Source organism: Erpetoichthys calabaricus, chromosome 2, assembly GCF_900747795.2.
Source record: "Erpetoichthys calabaricus chromosome 2, fErpCal1.3, whole genome shotgun sequence".
Taxonomy (NCBI): domain Eukaryota; kingdom Metazoa; phylum Chordata; class Cladistia; order Polypteriformes; family Polypteridae; genus Erpetoichthys; species Erpetoichthys calabaricus.
The window spans coordinates 136,974,036-136,995,912 of NC_041395.2; the positions used below are offsets into that span (position 1 = coordinate 136,974,036).

General features: G+C 39.9%; 1 protein-coding gene across 1 annotated transcript in view; it reads left to right on the forward strand.

The window, feature by feature from the left end:
- Positions 1-1,564: 1,564 nt before the first annotated feature.
- Positions 1,565-21,877, forward strand: part of LOC114646374 (protein ANKUB1-like) — a 39,621-nt gene continuing 19,308 nt past the window's right edge. The window contains exons 1-2 of the mRNA XM_028794550.2: positions 1,565-1,859; positions 8,509-8,652. Of these exons, the coding sequence (XP_028650383.1) occupies positions 1,770-1,859; positions 8,509-8,652 (234 nt within the window). The 5' untranslated portion in view covers positions 1,565-1,769. The remainder of the gene's footprint in view (positions 1,860-8,508; positions 8,653-21,877) is intronic.

Genomic DNA, 21,877 nt, shown 5'->3' on the forward strand with positions numbered 1-21,877 from the left:
GCTGTTATTGACCTCTCGAACCCTCAGGTACCACGCCAAACACCAGGTAAAAGTCCCAGACTTTTTATTTTTATGATAATAATGTGCACTAAGCACCCTCCACTCCACACTACACATACAAATACCAATAATCAATAATCAAGTACAATAATCACTCCTCCTCTCCCAGACACTTCGCCACCCTTCCTCCCAGCTCAGCTCCATGTCTGGGCTTTCCCAGAGTCCTTTTATACCCCCTGACCCGGAGGTGTTTCCTGTCCAACAATCCACAAGTCCTTATTATTTCCGGGTCAGAGTAAAAGTCCTTTTCTTCAACCAGGAAGCACGTCATTTCTTCTGGTCATGTGATCATGACGCACTTCCGGGTTATAGGGCACGTAAGAATCTGACAGCCTCCCTACAGCGACTCCCGGTGGTCCCCAAGGTATCCAGCAGGGCTGTGTATACAAACTACAAGGTCCATAAGGCCCTGCTGGAATTTGGGGAACCTCCGTGCTGTTGGGAAGGCTCCACCTGGCGGCTTGGAGGTGTGGGCCGGAATATTTAGCCGGCCATCCATCACAAGGTACAGTTCATTCAAGTTGGGACGCCACCGCACCCATAACAACCCACAGAGATGGAGAATATGAAACTGATGCCACACAACTCTAGGAAACTGGTCACATTCAGTGTGTGATCTGCACATTCTCCCCCTGGTCTTTCTGGGTGTTTCTCTTTATAGTCTGGCTTTTGTCTCAGACATGCTTTGTTAACTTAAATGCTGACACTAAGGGGTTCAAAATGTGTTGTGCAATAGAATGGTACCCAGTGGAGGGCAAGCACCCAATGCTTACATGTTAGGTTCTGTAAATGTCTACTGCAATCACCATTGAAGGTGTTATATACAATGATAATTAATGCATTCTTAATTATTTTGCAAGAGTGAAGTATAAAATGCAAGACTGATTGATTGCTGTATTTTTATAAAGTATTTTGTGACAATGACAAATGTGTGAAAGCTACTGTTATGTAATATTGTATAAAACCAATTCATCTCCTGTCAAATCTCTTTGTAAGTGCAGTCAGCATAACAACTTGGTATTACAGTGCTTCTGTTTTATCACAGATTGCTGTAATTTAAAAGAGCACAAAGAGATCCTTTCTGAAAGACAGTAGAGTACAGTGTAACCCATCCAGTTACCTGCATATTGTCAAAGTTTCTCAAATTATCATCTTCACTGAAATAAATATATTGCACAGATTTACCACGCACTAGAACTCTGAAATTCGAAGCACTGAATAAACTGAAAACATACACACCGAAAAAAAACAAAACAAATCTAGGAATATAAGTAGCACCCATCCTTCAACAATCTACAAGTTCATATGTTTACTTTTTCTTGAAGCAAGTTCACACATGCCTGCTGTGCAAACTTGGATAAGTTTGGAAAGGAAAGAGACTAAAAATGGGTGGCATTGTTTGCTGACTCTCAGATGACACAAACAAATGAGGCCAGCTTTATATAAAGGCCTGCTCCAACGGGAGGAGCTTTTCTTGGCAGTGTGTACTCGGTGGGACCTTTATCATTATTAGAATCACATTTAAAGTCTCCCAGCTCTCACTTACTCTCACTCTGTCTAGCATACATCGTCTTTGTCCATCCGTGGGCCCTCTGCTTTTGGCATACTAATACTGCTGCCAATGTTTTATGTGAAAATATTTGTTACTGTTACTAACTGCTCTCATTGAAGAAGATAAGGAAACCTATTTTTTTTCTTTGTCCACAGCCATGAGGATTTTTATTGCTTTTGAAGGGTTATGTGAGCCTTTTGACATTTCCCAGGACCAAACAATCCAGGCTATAAAGATGATGGTCAAGGTAATAAAACTTTAAAAAACAAATTCTGAGTTGTTGTATTGGATATCTATCTATCTATCTATCTATCTATCTATCTATCTATCTATCTATCTATCTATCTATCTATCTATCTATCTATCTATCTATCTATCTATCTATCTATCTATCTATCTATCTATCACTTGTATGTGATTGTAAGCAGTACTTGTTGGTGCAGTGGGTAGTGCTGGGATCTCAAGCCCCCTGAGTTTAAATAATAATAATTCTTTACATTTATATAGCACTTTTCTTACTACTCAAATCTAATTGTTGCCATCAGTTTAGTTGTTGTCTGTGTCTATTTGCCACTTTCTTCACATGTCAGTGTTGATTTTCTCCAGATACTCTGGTTATCAACCCAGATCTCTAAAGACATCCGGTTTCGATTGACTGGTAATGTGGGTATATGTGTGTGCATGTGCATGGGCCCTGTGATGAACTGGCAGCCTGTCCAGGGCCATCCCCTACTTTGCACCTGGTGCTGATCTGGCAACCCTAAACAGGATTAGAGAGAAAGTGAGAGAGAGTTTCGGAGCATGCACTGATACAGCTCATTGCCGCACCCACCACACAATAAACCACCTCAGGATCTCAGATTAGGTGGATTAGAAAATGGTATTTAATGTTATGTTTGTTTGAGCTGTGTTTTTGCTAAATCTTTTAAGATTGTAAGCTGTTATCAGGGTAGGTGATAACATTGTTATAATATAATACTATGTAGGCTTTTATGGTTTAATATAAGTAGACATATTTCAGGCAAAACAATAGTGAAGTAGTTAGCGATGGTGCCTCATACAGCAGCTCCAAAGACCTGGTTTTGAATTTCCTCTAATTGTCAGGGTAGAGTTTGCACATTCCCCCACTGTTTGTGCAATTTTTATTCTCTAAGGTACTGTGCATTTTCACTCACGTTACAAAGATTACTTATCAACTGTTAATTAGCCTTGTTAAAGTAAATATGAGCGTACCCTAAAATGGTACTCACCTTTCACAGATTGTTGTTGGGATACCCTGAACCGATTACGTGGATATATATAGGTGGCTGACTAATTGAAGGATATTTAGATACATTATCCTCATCATCTCAATAAAAATTCATAAAAATAAGTTCAATTTCACTAATATACTTTGTAATTATTTATTCATACAGTTGAAATTTTCCCAACTATAGAGGTGCCAACAGTTGTGTCTTGGGTGAATGGAATCCTATATTATTGTACAGTAACTATAACAACAGGGATTGGTTCACATCTCTTCATATAATTTAGATTATCTTTGAGCAGCTCTCCTAACATTTCGATGTTCTTTCTCTCATGTGTGTTGATGAAAGTGCATATGACATAATGATGCCAGAAGTCAGAACAATTTTTGATGTAAGCCCAGAGTTAAGACAGCAACCTTAAAGCCAAGCAGTATTTGCTGAGGTTTGGAGCATGCACTGATACAGTGTGTTGCCACAACTAACACCACGAACTGCCTCAGGATCCCAAATTAGGATCTGAGCACAGTATTTGTTGACTAACTTTAACATCTCTTCATGTTTTTGGGAAATCCAAAATCATTTGCAGATGGAGTTACACAGGCACAAATTTCAAGGGAACAATTATATCATAGGCTAAGCTGTAATGAATAAAGAACATCCTGAAATAGGTGACTCTCCTGTTAAGGTGTTCAAAGGTAATAATATGTAAGGCCAAGTAAATGGTTTATTCCACTGACCTCCTGATTTGGCTTGATGAAAAGAGATTGATAGTGTTATTGTGAATCATTATTAATGGCACTAAGCGCTTTATAGCCACAGACTTAAGTGCCACTGGGTAGCAATCGCTCAGTCCTGCTCCTTCAGTTTTCTTGGGCAATGACAGTATGGTGTTTTTCAATAAAGTACAGAAGCACAGCAGACAGAGACAGTGAGAATTTGTAAATGTTCTGTGAAAATGATCTGTGAAATTTCTGAGGATGTTAAATAAAATGCAGTGTGAGCCTGCTACTTTGTGAATGTTTATTTTTTAAAGGTAATACATATATCATGATTATTTTGTAGAATAAAACTTGACTTACTTACAGGTGTACAGGAAGGTTTCCTGTTTTCAATTTCAAAGTGAGTGTAAACTGTATTTTGCTTCTTTGTTAACAAAGAATAAAATTGTGGTATTCCTGGTAACATTTTTCAACAGCATTTAGGCCGACTCTGACACACACTAAGAATAATTTCTGTCTAGTTTATTCTTGTATTGACTTTATGCCCATCTGATTGCTTTTAACACCAGTGGCGTAGCTAAGGGGGGGCAAGGGGGGACATCTGTCCCCGGGCGCAGCATCCACGGGGTGCCAAATTGATGTTCCCCATTGCATTCTGGCAAACAGGAGGTGGCACGAAATCTTCAGTCGTCCCCGGGCGCTGAAAACCCTAGCTACGCCTCTGTTTAACAAAGAGCGTGAGTGATTTTGAGTATTTATTAGGATCACTGGAACGGTCAAAAATTCCATTGCAGTCCATGAGATGCTGCTCAACAAGCGTTGGCTTAGTTTTCATTGTGGATGGAACTCTATTTAGTTTAGTTTATACACAGCAGATAAAGGAACAAAGGTGTGGTGAGATTTACCAAAGGTAGAGAATGATGTACCCTAATAGTGATTCTGCTGCACAGGAAAGGTGTCTCTTTATTTAAACTACAGGAATTGAAGTCACAGCAAAGGAAGTGTCTGAGTGCATGATTTCATGTGTACTGGTAATGTTGGGAAAGATAAATGAGTGCAATGTCTTCATAATAAGAGGAAAATGCCCTTAAAAGACTGAAAGGTCAGCATTTCTTCATGAGATATTCCAAATCATCGAGCATGATTTGAAAAGAGCTTCTACATCTGTGCACAAGAGACTGCTGCTCATTAAGTACAAATGTCTATGTTTTATCTGGTGCTTGTGGGGTGAAGTGTACGGCCAGTGCAATTGTAAATAGTGTGCAAGAAATGCTTATATTCAACCACATTTCTGTGGAACAGAGCACACGGTACCCTTTCATGTCTCATTGCAAATGGATGCAGCATTGCAGTTTCTCAGACTTGGTATCCAACAGTCACACATTTGCAAGCAGTATGCCTCACAATAACAGTCTGCATGCACATCATCTGAGCCTCAAAGATACCAAGTATCACTTCCTTCCTGCTTGTTGTTTTGCCAGAAGAGACCACATGTGAATACCTGTAATGAAACAAGGCCAAAAATCTCACCACAGACTATAGGAAAGGAATGCTTCCAACATCTTACCTGAAGAAGAGGCCTGAGTTGCCTCGAAAGCTTGCATATTGTAATCTTCTTAGTTAGCCAATAGAAGGTGTCATTTTGCTTGACTTCTCACTAATTGCATCAAAGCCATTCTGAATTTTGATGCGCTTCCTTTTATTCCACAAGGAAAGTAGATAAGATGGGGAAATATTTAGAAGTCAAAACATCACACTACTTTCTTAATAAACAGTAAGACTTGTAATCTTCTCTCTCATGAACCGTGCAATAAAGTGCAAAGCCTGAGTTTCATCTGACAGAAAATTAATTAATTATTGTTAAGATCTGCAAACACATCAAAATGAAAACCTAACTAAGAGTTTGTATAAGAGATGTCACCACAGGTTTGCACTGATTTTCCAAATGAAAAAGTAAAGCAACCCCTTAGTTCAGTAATTGTTATGAGGATTTCAAAATCTTTGCCTATTAGATATGAACTCAAAATTATATTATCATTATAAATGTCAAAGGAGAGGATCTGACAGCTGCATTTTGAACTAATTCTAACATGAAATAACTAATGCAGGAAGACAATTAAGAAGATTGCAGTCTTCTGACTGTAAGGTAATGAAGGCACAGCAGAGTCTCTCCAACTCCAGAGTATCTGTTTTGTAAAAAGACAGAAAGAAAGTATGATTGTTGTAGAGCTGCAATAAGTTTAGGATCCTGGCTTCATGTGCAATGAGAATGAATGATGGCATAAGCTTTGTGGATCAGATATTCAGTGGGGAAGAGGTCTTCTTCTGCTTCTTGAGCTAGGTTGAAATATTCTCAGCTGAGACTTCTATCTCAAGGAAGCAAAAGGTGACAACAAATGTGTGAGGGGAGTCATATAAAAGGTTATAAGTAGCCTGGCAGGAGCTGAAAAGGCATAAGGGCCCAAGTAGGGATCTTCTTAGCAAGACAGGGTTTTAACATTTGTGAACCTATGGAAGCCATAAGAGAATTGAGCCTTGAGGTGAGCAAGTATTCTTACAACAAGCAACCTATTAAGGGGACTGCTTCTTAAGGACTGGCGATGTTCTTATGGTTGCATTTCTATAGTATGTGACTCTCGCATGGGCAGCTATGCAAATGTGTCATCAAGGAGCTGCTGTGGTTGGAGGGACTCTAACCTTTTTTTTACGGTTTTCTCTTTTTCTCATATAAGAATCAAGCTAATTATCATATATTGGAGCCTGTCCAAAGATTTTCCTAGGAATATAGTCGCCTTATAGTGGATACAATACATTGAGAAAGTATTGTGGTAATGGCTATTGCCATATGACAGCTTCCGACATTCTGGCATGATCTCAGACTCCTTTGTGAAAGGCAGGCAAAATTAAGCCTGTCATGAGCCAAGAATCATTCATAGGTGAAAATGGTGAAATAGGGGGTGGTTTCCAAGAAAACAGCTTTGTGCACAAAATTAAGTGGGTATCCATGTTGAAACAAACCTCTCCTTGACTGCCTATCTGACATTAAGGATTGGCTGGCTGTAAATTTCCTTCTCCTGAATGATTCAAAAACCGAGGTCATTGTTTTTAGTCCCGACTACAAACAGATTCCATCTTTTGGCCTCGACTCTCTTCCCACTCCAGTAACTTCATCTGTCTTTAATCTCGGAATCAAAATGGAATCGTTCCTGAAAATGGATGCTCAAGTCAACAGCACAGTAAAATCCTGTTTTTTCCAGCTCAGGCATATCGCCAGACTCAAGCCTATTCTGTCTAACCATCTCCTGGAATCAGTAATCCATGCATTTATTACGTCCCGGCTTGATTACTCTAATTCCTGCCTTTATGGTATCAGCAAAGCCACTCTTTCTAGACTACAACTGGTTCAAAATGCGGCTGCAAGGCTTCTAACAGGGAGTGGCAGAGGCCAACATATTACTCCAATTTTAAAAACCTTACATTGGCTGCCGGTTAGATTCAGAATCGATTTTAAGATACTCCTCCTAACTTATAAGGCATTAAATGGTCTAGCCCCCGCCTATTTGAGTGTTTTGCTCCATCGATACAACCCCCCTCGCGGTCTTAGATCCGCAGATCAGCTCCTTCTAACGTTCCCAAGGCATGTTTCAAAGCTCGTGGTGAAAGGGCTTTCTCCATCGGTGCACCCAGGCTCTGGAACTCCCTACCCTTAGTGGTTAGACAAGCCACTTCAGTTGCCACATTCAAATTACGCTTAAAAACACACTTCTTCACATTGGCTTTTAATTCTTAACTTGTTTCATTTTCTACTTGTTTTTCGCTATTTTCTCTATTTTATTGGGTCCTCTGACCTGTTTCTAGTTCTTAGTTCAAATTCTCTCTTAATGTTTGCTTTAATATTTTGTTTTTAGTCCTGTTTGTTTTAACTGTACAGCGCTTTGGTCGGTTGTAATGCTGTGTTTTTAAGCGCTCAACAAATAAATATGGTATGGTATGGTATGGTAACAAGTATATGCTAATGATGTATTTCTCAGGCCAGCACAGAGCAGTTTAGTATTTATAGTTTGCACTGTTTTTGACTAATTTTCCCTGTTCTCTGTGTGTGTGTGTGTGTGTAAAGAAAACAAAAATAATTTGCCTTGGAAATGGAGTCACAGTAAACTCCTTAAGACAAATGTCTCAGTAAGTTATTAACCTTGTGTCCAAGAACCAGTACATAGCAACAATTCCAAAACAAATATATTTTTTCTCTCAAAGTTTGTGTTATTTTCTCACTATCAATTAGCCCTGCAAGCAGGTCCTCCATCTTGAGGTGAGGTGTCACCCGATAAACCTGGGTCCCAATCCAGGTGGTTTGGCATGTGCACACTCAGTGCACACTCCCAACCTCTCACCATCAATGTTCTGATCATTAAAATAAGAACAGATCAACAGAAAGTTGTAACTTAATTTCTCATATGGAGAAATTAATGAAATGTAAGTGCCCGATGATAACAAAGTTAACTTTGATTAAAGAAATGAAGACAGCTGGTTTCATTAAAGTAAGTAAAGTCAAGGACATGATACAACTAACCAAGTGTGTGAAACATCAGCTGTCCTTCCAGTTTCTTCTTTGGTCTGGACAAAATGTTTTTATAATTTCCTCTTCAGGCTCAGGGTTAGGTTATTAATTCTACAAAATTCTTTAAAAACTTAAAAGGCATCACCGCTGAAGGATGAATTAAATGGCATCATTATGATTAATACATTTCCAGGGAGGGTGTGCCCCCTGCTGGATACAGAATAATTGTCAGTTTTTCTAAAAGGAGGATAGGCATCAGCTCTCTGAGACTCTCTATTAAGTTTGTTAAAGAACTGATGCATAGAAATAATATGCAATAAAGATTTTAAGAGAATATCTTCTGTGTTTTTTTTTCATTTTTCTATACTCCAGGATTTTTTTCATTTGCAACTCATTGATAATAAGCAAAGTCATCAGTTCTTGGAGCTTTCTTATGCTGGAGCTACTTTGGAAGATAGCTGGGTGCTGGCCGATATTGGAATAACTCCATTTTCCACTATCAAATGTGTCTTGAAGGTAAGAAACTCTGTTGGAGTCTGTGATATTCAAACTGCAGTTACCAACACGATAAGTAAAAAAATAGGCTTTTCTGCAGTGAATAGCATTTCTGTCTCACAGCTTCAGAGGTCTACATTCTCTGTTTTTAATACTAGCATGTTGGTGTTTATTTTGAGTACAGCACTTTGTGATGGTATATTACATGGATGGAAGTATACATCATAAAGACATGTCTAACCAAAACCAAGTTTTCCTTGAACACTTCAAAGACATGAATTTCAAATATATTGATGAGTGAAATTTAATTCATTATGACTAAAGAAGTTTGTGTGTATAAGTGTGTGCAGCGATGGACTGGCACCTCATCTGAGGTTTGTTCCTGCCGTATGCCTGATGCTGACAAAAGCAGCTCACAACAAATGTAAATTGTAATAAACAGGTTCATGGAGAAGAGTCAAATTAAAACAGGTATGAAATTACAGTACGCTACAGACAGTTTTTTATTTTTTATGCTGTGATGGTTGACATACCACGTTCATTATGATATATTATGGTTCAGAACAACGTGGGATTCAGGCAGACTTTAAAAACTGAAGTTTTATTGAGGTTTTACAGCACCATCCTAATAAGTTTTCCTACTTCTTGATTTGTAATGGTTTTTTTTACTGCAAATATAAATGTTTCTTGCAGCTGATTATCTAGTCTGAACATTCCCGCCCTCTTTTTTATCCACAACCGACGTCTTTAGCTACTGTGTTAGCCTCGGGTCCTATCTATCTATCTATCTATCTATCTATCTATCTATCTATCTATCTATCTATCTATCTATCTATCTATCTATCTATCTATCTATCTATCTATCTATCTCAGAAAATGGATGGAGGGCTATATGGATGAATGGGTGGAGAGGAGAGAATGAATCCAGGAAGTAAGGTAGTAGAATCTTGTTGTGTGTACAGAAAAAGACTCAGAGAATAAAATCAGAAAATGCCATCAAGTTGACATAAGGGCCCAAGTAGGGGCCTTGAAGTGATGAAAATTAGACAGTGGAAAATGTGTCTGTCCATAGTAGCTTGAAGGAAATGGTGGCTGTTTTAGGATTTTTACCTTGGTCTATTTCTCTCATTTTCTATGCTATGTTGCAAACATTTAAATAATCATTTTTTATTCAGTGCTTTTCATCTTTTCTTTGAGAATATTACAAAGCAGTTTGGAAAGCAAATAAAGAATTTTACATCCATCCATCCATCCATCCATCCATCCATCCATCCATCCATCCATCCATCCATTTTCCATCCCATTGAATCTGAACACAGGGTCACGGCGGTCTGCTGGAGCCAATCCCAGCCAACACAGGGCGCAAGGCAGGAACCAATCCCGGGCAGGGCGCCAACCCACCGCAGGACACACACAAGCACCCACACACCAAGCACATACTAGGGCCAACTTAGAATTGCCAATCCACCTAACCTGCATGTCTTTGGATTGTGGGAGGAAACCGGAGCACCCGGTGGAAACCCACACAGACATGGGGAGAAAATGCAAACTCTAATTTTACATTAAAGAAAAAAAATATATTGAATGTATGTTAGTTTAGATGTAGAGAATGCAATAAAAAAAACTTAACTGCAATTAAATTGGAAAAGAATGAACAATGAATACTATTTGACAAAAGAAAGACTGGACTATTCTAAAGTTTGTAAAGCTGAACCTGGCCAGAACTTCATAAAGGGCCACCACCTCTCTCACTCTCTGGCCTTTCTCCAGAGTACTGAACAGTCATTACTTACAGTATGTACAGTCCCAAGCAGCACTTGATCTTTACCAAAACAAAAAGACAAAAGGAATACAAAGTTTTAAAAACGTATTTGCATTACTCATCAAAAATAAATTTAAAAATGCATGAACGGTAGAGGGTGTTGCAGTAGATAATGCTGTAGCCTCATGGTTCATGGGTTTGAATCTCATGCTAATATTTTAATTTGTGAAGTTTGCATGTGCTCCCTGCATCTACCTGAGTTTTTCTTAAACAACCCCAAAAATATGCAGGTTAGGTAAATTTGGTGATTCCAGATTGACTGTGCTTGAGTGTGGGTGTGTGTATGTATGCTGCTGGGATAGGCCCCAGCACCGCACAACCATAAATTGCATTAATTGTGATTGAGAATATTATGGATAAAAACTTTTTATTTCATTGCATACCACGAGTCTATTAGATTAAAACAGTATCCATTCTCCTCAAAATCAAAAAAAAAAAAATATTGTTGATTATGACTTCCTGTCTTCAGCACCATCTCTCCAGAATAGGTTAGCTGTCTTGCAGAAAGAAGCATATAAGGACATAGAGACTGACTGTCCTAACAATCCATTTTGCAAACATTTGCTTTTAACCTGGAAGGTACATGCGACGCCAGTCTTTGCGCACAGGAACAAAAAAGTCTGATAAAACCAAGCATCTTTGCTGGAACATACCCTGTAAAGATAACATCAACAATCTGGCTGGTTTTAGGACATTGTAAAGATATTTTAATGTATAAATTTTAGTCAGTTAAACATGATTAGCAATCCGGTGGGTACAGAGATTTGTGCCCCTGACACGTAATTGTGGGGTATAATATTGTACAATGTTCAAAATGGAGGATGTCCAGTTGGCATGGGTCAGCAGAACTGTATTTTACCTGTAATGTGCCTTCAGGGGTTAATTTTTTCAGAAGGATGATAAATTAATCCACTTGGCTGTATTTTTGTTTGCTGAATACAGTATGCTACGTAACTGTCAATTGATGTCAAATTTAACAAAAGTATCATTATTCAGTATTATGAGTGTTTATGTACATAAGTTACCATATTATTATTTTTATAAATAAGTATAAGTGCTTTGAGCCCATACTCAGTTAAGAGTTTTATGTAAATACTGTGTAAAAGGCGCTATATAGCTCCCGACCCGGTACAGTCTGACACAGAGGCACGTGTAAAAATACACAAGCACTCTTATTTTTCTTCAGCTGGAGGGCACGTCTTCCCCATGAACCCCCCAGCCACAAGACAGTCCCTAAAGAACTGAACCCACAACACACAATCCTCCACCTTGGCACCACCACTCCTCCCAGGCAACCTCATCCTCTTCCTCCAGATCCTGGCTCTTGAGTGGTGGATGCTGGCCCTTTTTATAGCCCACCCGGAAGTGCTCCAGGTGCTTGATCACCTGTTGCTAATTGCACTTCCGGGCGGGGCTGTAGAGGTGTCCAGGTTGGCTCTGTGCAGCACCCCCTGGTGGCCACCCCAGATCCCCACATGGTTGTGGAGAACTCCATCTCCCATGGAGCCCTGCGGGAAACTGAGGCACCATCGTCGCCCAGGGAGGCTGCCACCAAGCGTCCTGGGGGAGGTACTGAGAAGTCCATGGCTGCTCCCATATGCAGCAGGGGTGTCCCGGCTGGGCATGGGACCCGGCCGCCCGTCACAACTGTAAAAAGCCCGGGCTCTGAGAAACTATTGAAATCGTCAGACAGAAAAATTGAAATGCAGAGTTGGCGGTTTCGTTTTGCGGACATCTCGCCCAAAACCAGTTTTAATAACCTGAATTTAAATAAAAAAAAAAAATATTATCCCACCCAGCATGCAAAATGACGGTTACAAGCTTACACGACAAGTTAGGATAATTCTAGCTCTTTATTGACGGTTTTACGCGGCATTACAAACGGGAAGCTTATGACAGACATATCAAGCATGTGGGAGGCTCGACCTACGCAGCCTGCCATCTTTCGTTGCCACACTGAAAGGATTTTAGCCAGACAGCAGAAATAATCTTCTGCCCGGCCTCGGACGGAAGACATACTCTCCCGCCCGGAAGTGTCAAAGTGTTGGCCGTAGGTGTCCATTCTTATATACTCGTTGCTCCTTGTGCAGGCTCTTGGCTCCGATCCAAACAAGGACAGGAAGGATTCCAGCCCCACCTTCAAAAAATACAGGAGTAGCACAATGCCTATATACAGTTCTCATTCTCCCAACAAGGAAAGAAAATAGTGTACTGACAGAAGACAGAAATATACTAGTCTGTCTTTAGGCTGACTATTCAATTCTCCAGTTGTCTGTGGCTCTCTAGTCCTGTGCTTGGCTCGGCAATTCTAATTACTGAAGCTGTGCCCCTCTGTACCATATTTGGTCTGCCTGTATGAATGAGTCTATAACAGTGGGCACAGAGAACAGTAAAATTAAAATTAATAATACTGTACATAGTATAACAAGGTCAGACCCCCTATGTTGTTGTTTATGCGTCGGTGCTTCACAGCGCTCGATATCCCATACAAAATCCCACCCTCCCTCACATGTCATTTATGTGTTGGTGATTTGTGGCGCTCGATTAACCACCACCACCCACCCCTTCACCGTTCATACATGAGTGCTTCATGGCACTTGACATTCCAAGGGGATCTGCTCGGTTGTCATCTGTTTGAAGCAGGTCTTTGTGATGCTCAATACTTCATTTCAGGAGGTTGACAGACTGAAATATGAGAGCTGTTATGCATCTAAGAGTGCAGGTTGTCAACATCAAAAACAGTGCTTGCTAACTACTGAGCTTTATATCTTCATTGAGTTTGCTAAACCTTCTTTTTCCATTTCATAACATGATGATGTTTCTTTTTTCCTGTCCAGGGCAATGCCCCACCTAAGGTTGTCCACCCTATTGTTTTCTGGTTGTATCTGCGTGGCCTGTCAATCAGTTCTACTAGTCCTTCATTTGCATAAAGCATGCTTTCAGTGCAGTGTCAACATGTAAGTTAGCATAATATTAGTAAACAAGCTGTGCAACTCATCTTAAACAAGTTGAAATCTAAGTATTCAGCATAGGCCTCAGTGTTAACATTTGAAATGCACCATGTACAGTATATGCTATTTAGCATGAGATTTGTAAAAACAGTTTAATGTTATGTGATGCGCACCTTTTGAAATAACAGAAACATAACAACTGGATGGAAACAGAGACAGACACACAGGCACTTAACCTTTTATTAAGGTGGGTATCGACAAATAAAAAGAGAAATAAAAAAAACGTGCCAACTAATTTTCTCTTTTCTATAGCACCATCTAAGTTCAACCAAATCTGTCAAGGCATTTTTGAGATTTTGGGGTATTTAGTTTTCCTATTGTGGGGGGGTTTACCCCTAATTATCGATATAATGAAATGTCCTTTCTTAGTGGATACTTACTGGCCTATACCAGGGATATACTAGGATATACCATACTTACGGGGATATGCTATCTCCTGCCAAATTTCAGCTTTTGAACTAAATGGAAAACAGCGTTTTTGTTGATGAGTGAGTGAGTCAATCAGTCAAATTTGCACTATATTTACATTATCTAATACTTACATAAGAGATAAACATAATCAAGTAACGTTAGGCTAGGGCCTGTTTGTTTAGCAAGTGTAGTAGAACAAGTAACAAAGAGTCAATTGCCACAATAATAACTAAAAAATATACAATCATGAATTACCATCAATAAAGCAATTAAACTTAGTCAAACAACAAATTAACGAACAATATAAAACATCACAGAGCAAAGTTTTTTTTCCCTTATCAATTAGACAGATATTTGCAGAACAGATGGGTCTTTAATTGCTTCTTAAATACATTCAGAGTCAGAAGTTCAGATGGAGGTGGGCAGCTCATTCCACCAACTAGGAACTACACAGGAAAAGAATCTGGATTGAGACTTGATAGCACACATGGGTGGCATGACCAGATGCTGTTCACTGGTGGACCTAAGTGGGCGAGAAGGAGCATGGCACCTCACCAGTGTGTCCTTATACTCTGGTGCTGACCCACTGACTAATCTGTAGGCAAGCATCGGGGATTTGAACTTATTGTGTATTGCTACAGGGAGCCAATGTAGCAACCTGAAGAGAGGTGTGACATGTGCCCATCTCAGATGGTTAAATACTGTACAAGACAAGCCAGTGAATTCTGGACCATCTGCAGCACCTTGATAGCACATACAGGTACTCCCGCCAGAGGTTACTTGCAGTAGTCCAGAGGCAAGGAGACCAAAGCCTGGACCAGACGTGGCTGCATACTGTGTTATTCATATATAAATAGATAACTTGAACTGAATAGGGTCTTGAACTATTACTTGAATGTAATATCTAAAAGTACATCACAGTAAGGCATACAGAGTGTGTTTCAGTGAGTGAGTGCTAGAAAAATTACATTAATGACATATTTGAACTTTTATTTGGCTGTTGGGCCTCACAAGCATTTAAAAATACTTCACTTGAACAATCTGTGGGATTTCGTAGTAAACTGCTGAGATTTCTTACTTCTACTTCTGTAGTGTACTGTACTGAATCAAGGTCCCAATTGAATTAACTGTTGTAAAAAAACATACATTTATATACGATTGCAGTAAAAAGCAGGTAGTTCACAAAAGATGTTACAAACTTTAGGGAGAACCCATTACAAAATTTAGAAAACAATCAATTGTAGCCGATCATTTAAAAAAAAAAATGTTCTCATTGCCAGTCATTTCCATCAAGGTACTGTTGATATCAGCAACAGACTGAAGGACCAACATTAACAAATGTGGATATGCCATGTTGGTTACAGTTTGCATTCTATATGTAATTGTGCATTGTTTTTAACAAAATATGACTGCATCTTTTATCTGTGTACCATATTGAGCAGAGATGAATTAACTGAACTTTCACTCTAATTGCCTGAATGGAGGATAATCTGGAAAACAAAGAGGAAACAACGTGGCCTTTTCAGGCAGTTATGCTGGTTTACACTTCCATCAAATGGTAAATAGCTTCAACCTTTGAAATACTCGCATTTACTTTTCCATGCACCAGGTGCAAATATTTTTGAGGGTTATAAAGAGAACTAATATAATCAGGTTCCAAGTTCCTGTGAAGTGCATTACTAATTATATTTTAATTTTACATTGAAAGTATATTAATTAATTAGTCAAATATTTATCAGTGATCAGTCAATCAATCTATTAAATCTCAAGAGAAAAACAAATCTGAGAAGCGAGCATTATTTGAATTAAAAACTATTTTAAAGTGCTGCAGTGGGTACAGATTCTGCCTCATAGCTACAGAGTCCTGATTTCAAATCTTGCCCAGTTAAATTTTCGACAAATTAAAAACACTACAAAGCAAAGACAGAATTTTAGCAGTTGGTTAATCAGTTGTGTTGATGGAGGGAGAGGGGAAAGAGTTATTCATTTATATGTTTGCCTGGGGTAAACATATCTCTGTGTCTGAAGATCCTAGATCTCACACGCTGTTATCATCTGCTGCTGAATGACAGGAGTGTGAAGAGAGTGTTTTGGGGGTGGGTAGAGTTATATGCCTTCTTTTTGGACTCTTTTAAGGTATTGTGTCTTAGGCCAGTGTTTCTTAAGCTTTCTGGTGTCATGACCCATTTTTTCCCATGCAGGTGTCTTCACGATTCATGGGAGGAGGGGAGGCAAATGTCAAAATGGACCTTGGGGTCTGAGTCCCCCTTGGTAAATCGGGGTGGATCCACTATGACCTACTGCCATTGTAAAGACAAGCAACTCACAACCCATCTGCAGCAGTCCTTGACCTGGTCGCAGAGCTGTCTTAGGCTACATCTAATCTACTACATCTTCATTTAAAAATGTCATTTTTAAACAAAAAAGATCTCTCCCCACACAAGCATTTTCACATAATTTATGAACGTATTTTCATCCACATTAAAATGTCCAAAAACACATACGATATAATCAATAGCCTACGCTGGGTGTGCACGCAGCACAGACATCTTTAACCAGGTATACACTATGTAACTTTGCCACAGTTTTAAGCCACATTTTCAGTTGTTCACTGATTTTTTGAGCCGGCCTGAATTTCATCGTCATTTGCAGTGATTTCACATGCTGTCTGAAAGTGGTAGCAATGCCTGATTGTATCCTACAATCATGTTGTCACACGATCGGAAGAATTTCTGTTATGTCAGAAGTTTCAGTGGGCTGTTCTGTAGTGTGAGCAGTCTCTTGAGCAGTTTTTCTGATGTTGCCATCAAATTTTCTGAAATTCATTGAGCAGTGATCACAGTGAGTGTACAGTAATCCCTCCTCCATCGCGGGGGTTGCGTTCCAGAGCCACCCACGAAATAAGAAAATCCGCGAAGTAGAAACCATATGTTTATATGGTTATTTTTATATTGTCATGCTTGGGTCACAGATTTGCGCAGAAACACAGGAGGTTGTAGAGAGACAGGAACGTTATTCAAACACTGCAAACAAACATTTGTCTCTTTTTCAAAAGTTTAAACTGTGCTCCATGACAAGACAGAGATGACAGTTCCGTCTCACAATTAAAAGAATGCAAACATATCTTCCTCTTCAAAGGAGTCAGGAGCAGAGACTGTCATAAAGGCAGAGGAAAATCAATAGGGCTGTTTGGCTTTTAAGTATGCGAAGCACCGCGGCACAAAACTGTTGAAGGCGGCAGCTCACACCCCCTCCGTCAAGAGCACAGAAAGAGAGAGAGAGACAGAGAAAAACAAGCAAGCAAAAATCAATACGTGCCCTTCGAGCTTTTAAGTATGCGAAGCACCGTGCAGCATGTCGTTTCAGGAAGCAGCTGCACAAAAGATAGCAACGTGAAGATAATCTTTCAGCATTTTTAGACGAGCGTCCGTATCGTCTAGGTGTGCGAACAGCCCCCCTGCTCAATCCCCCTAGGTCAGGATCAGAGAAAGTCAGCGCAAGAGAAAGAAAAAAGTAAGCTGGGTAGCTTCTCAGCCATCTGCCAATAGCGTCCCTTGTATGAAATCAACTGGGCAAACCAACTGAGGAAGCATGTACCAGAAATTAAAAGACCCATTGTCCGCAGAAACCCGCGAAGCAGCGAAAAATCCGCGATATATATTTAAATATGCTTACATATAAAACCCGCGATGGAGTGAAGCCGCGAAAGGCGAAGCGCGATATAGCGAGGGATTACTGTACATTGTACAAGTATAATCTGAGCACCCAGTCTTGGCATGTCAATCAGACCAAACATGCTTGTGCAGTTTGAGCACATATAAACTGACGACTCTATCATGCAGTGTGACTAGCAGCTTGACCACAGTTATAAAAATAGCACAAAACACAATTTAGATGCATACAGGTAAGCAAAGCAACAAGCGCCATGGACAGCAACTCTTCTATGACCACCGTTTCATAATAAGTTTTTCTTCCATGAGGGGTGGCCATCAGGGAATGAGACGTTGTAATGAGCAGGATCCAATAAGGGAAGAGCTGCATAATAAGCATAAACCAACAAGAGGGCGATAGAGTCTGCATTTCAAGAAATCTTCGTTTTTGCCCATCCACACTGAAACACCACAGCTCTAGAGAGCGTTTTCAGAAGTATTCATTTTCATGAGTTGAAAACGGCAGTGTAATATGGATGAAAGATGAGAATGGAAGAAATGTCAGTGTTTTTTAACAAAAATGTAGTACTCTAGACGGGGGCCTTAGAGTGGTGTGATGGTAGTCCTTGAAGAGGCTTGGGCAGTCTTCACTACTCTCTGTAGGCACATGTGATCTCTGACAGTGTAGTCCCATACCAGACTGTGATGCAGCTAGAGAGAATAGTCTCAATGGCATACCTGTAGAAGTTGCTGAGAATTCCAGGCGGCATTCTGAATTTCCTCAGTCTTCACTGTAAGTACACCTTTGTTGTGCTTTCTTTACCAGGTGGGCGTGAACTTGCATCCAGCTGAGCTTGTGTTTACTTGCTAGATATACCTGTAAACATCTTTGTATTCCGCATGTTAAGAAGTTGTGTGCATCTGACAGGGTTTGGGTCTTTTCTGGAGAAGCTAAATGCTCTTACATTTGTTTCATTTCTTTTAACTTTTTCTGAATTTCTGACTATGATGAAGTGACACAGCTTCATAAAATACTTTCTGTTGTGTGTCTTAGCAACCGTTTGTTATCTCAATATTTGTCTTGCAATCAGCTATAAAAGACACTAATGTGAGAATGAGGTCTTTAGCTGGCAGTTTTAACTGGTTTGAAAACACTTGCTAGTGTAATGAAAATGGTACTCACTAATACAGTAATCCCTCCTTGATCGCGGGGGTTGCGTTTCAGAACCCCCCGCGAAAGGTGAAAATCCGCGAAGTAAAAACCATATGTTCATATGGTTATATTTATGTATTTTAAGCCCTTATAAACTCTCCCACACTCTTATAAACATTTCCCGCACAAATATACAGCATAAACCCTTTGTATTCTCTTAGATATTAGGTAAGATTCATTGAAATTATGTATGTAAACACACTGTTTATATACAGTAAAACCTAAATATTATTTTAAAGATATCGAGCGTCTCCGATATCACATATGTTACAGCCATTACGACAGACAGTCCACCAGCAATGAATACGTACAATGCAAAAAAAATTGTATACAGTAAAATGTGTGTACAGTGATACTAAACTATGTACATGTAATAAGTACTGTACGTAGAAAATTAATTATGTTACTCACCAACAATGACACTACGACTTGTCCAATAACGATGAGTTTAATTTTACTGCACAACAAAGGAGAGCGTTACAGCTCTTCTAAAGGAGCCTCTTCTGGCGATTGTGTAGCACCGCCGTTGTTCTCCTTCCAGCAGTCTTCAATCCAAATCCCTAAAGCAGATTCCATCCGGACTACCGCCTTATTACATCCACTTACAACTCGTTTTGTGCCCTGGTTAAAGGACACTGCGGCCATAGATCTTATATTCTTTTCCTCCTTTTTAAATAAAAAAAAATCGTGGACTCAGTGATGCCATAATGGCGTCCTGCAGCGGTGTAGCTGTTCCCTTCCTTCAACATATCCAAAACTTTTACTTTTTTGGAAATCGTTAGTATCTTCCGTTGGTGCTTGGGCACAGCCCCTGAAGCAGTAGCAGGAGCACATTGATGCTGAATGAGCGAGACGAGACTTCCTGGTTAACGCAGCGGAATCGAATTCTGTGCTCCGTCGCTGAGCCAAACAGCACACAGGAACTTAACTGCGTGCTCTGATTGGGTAGCTTCTCAGCCATCCGCCAATAGCGTCCGTTGTATGAAATCAACTGGGCAAACCAACTGAGGAAGAATGTACCAGAAGTAAAAAGACCCATTGTCCGCAGAAACCCGCGAAGCAGCGAAAAATCCGCGTTATATATTTAGATATGCTTACATAAAAAATCCGCGATAGAGCGAAGCCGCGAAAGTTGAAGCGCGATATAGAGAGGGATTACTGTATACACAGTTAACACTTGATCATTTACAATACATGGTTATGTGAAACATCTTGCATGTTTAAATTAATGAATTTCAGTTGATTTATATTAAGTTATTTTGTGTTAATAAGTTTAAATTAATGTGCAAATGCACATTATGATGTCATATTTACAAAACAGTAAATGTTTTTAAGTGATAAAATAGCAATGTATAAATATGAATTCATCAAATAATCTCCAAATATGTTTATTTATTTGATACTTTTCATTATGAGTACTATACACTAGTATATTTTGTAGTATATACATTTGTTTTGTGTATCTAGTTAATGAATGATCAGTATTTGCTAACTGGCTATAGACCTGAACCCTCTTCCAGCTGGTAAAAATGATGAAGTAACCTGCGTTCATATAGTAAATAACATAATAAAGGTCAAATCTATTGTCATGTGTACATTGTTCAATGACTGCTTGTCTCCTTAGAACAGCTGACAAAAATGTATTACAAACAATTAATACAAAGTATACATTGCATGCAAGATTTATAACAGGCCTCTTTTAAAAACCAGAGCAAGTATTCAGAATTTTAACTTTTAGCTTAAAATATATGGAACTGCTACCATCAGCCATTCTCAAGATAATGCAACTAGCATGACTCAGATAAGAATAAACAGACAAGGAGTGCTAGGAAATAGGGACAAGTGTTGTACATGTGAATTTATCTCTGTATCAGTAATATTTTGTGCCTACTTCACCTCCCTGTGACTATGCAGGTTCGGCTCCATACTCCCATCTGCCATTCGGGAGCCCTTGAACCCAACACCGTCGGTAATGTTACTGATGAGCTAGACAGTGAGGCAACAATAGATAGATAGATAGATAGATAGATAGCAAGGGGATGGTACAAATGTGCAAAGTGCTTTTATTTAAAACAAACAATCAAAACAAGTGTTCCAACAAAGTGCAGCAGTGCATTCAAAAATCTTCTTCATTAAATAAATAATCCATTAAAACAATGAGAATCGCGGAGGTTAAAATAGAAAAACACAATCCTTTAAAACCGAGGTTAAAACAGGAAGCAGTCTTTAAAAAAAAACCAATGACAAGCCCGGTGCTTCTTTTCCATTAGCGTCTCACCTTCTTCTTCCATGAGGGCCCTGCAACAGGCGAGACGCTCTCTCTGAAGCTGACCTTCTCTGTGCCTGACTCTACTACTGTCAGTCGCCTTACCGATCCTTGGTTCCGGTCGGTTCCCCCTGACAGTGACTTGGGATTCCCCAACGACCAAGGCTCTCACGTTGGGGACACCACGTCCCAAGTCCCGACTCCCGCTGCCTCCCGCGGCCTTAAGTGGAGAGTCATCCGCCTCCGGTCACTCCCGTCCTTCATAAAAACAAACTCTGCAGGAGCGACAACTACTATGCCCTGGGTGTCGGCCTAACACCCAGGCTGTCTGCTCAGCTGCTGCGAGCCTGTTCTCGCTCGCTTTCCTGCACCCGCTGTCTCTCGCTTGCTCGCTCACTTCCTGCTTCCTCCTGCAACCTCCGTTTACTTTTCTTTTCTTCTTCCTTAACCATCTCAGGCCTCTCTATATATAATGGATGTGGCAGCTGTGGCAACCAACAGTTCCCGGGATCAATTACGCTGCAGACCGTCCCTCACCTGTGCACTTAGGTGAGAAACGCTCGCAGCACGAATCCTCCCGGAAACCGCTTCAGCCACACAACCACGCCCCTTGCTATGCCACTTTACGTTCTTGAGCTGAACATGGGCTGTACCAGGATGTTATGCAGCTCCTATTCTATGCCTGATGAGAACAGATGAAGAAATCTGACCTGTCCTCAGACATCTGAGAAAAAGATACACTATTGAGCCTTTTTGTCAAAAGCTGAAATGTGTTTTGCTTATTCCTGGTGATCATTGAGAGTCACTCCAAAAAAATTTAAAGCAGTCCTTCAACATCATCCCCTTTGATCTAGATGTCAGTGTGGGGAGCCT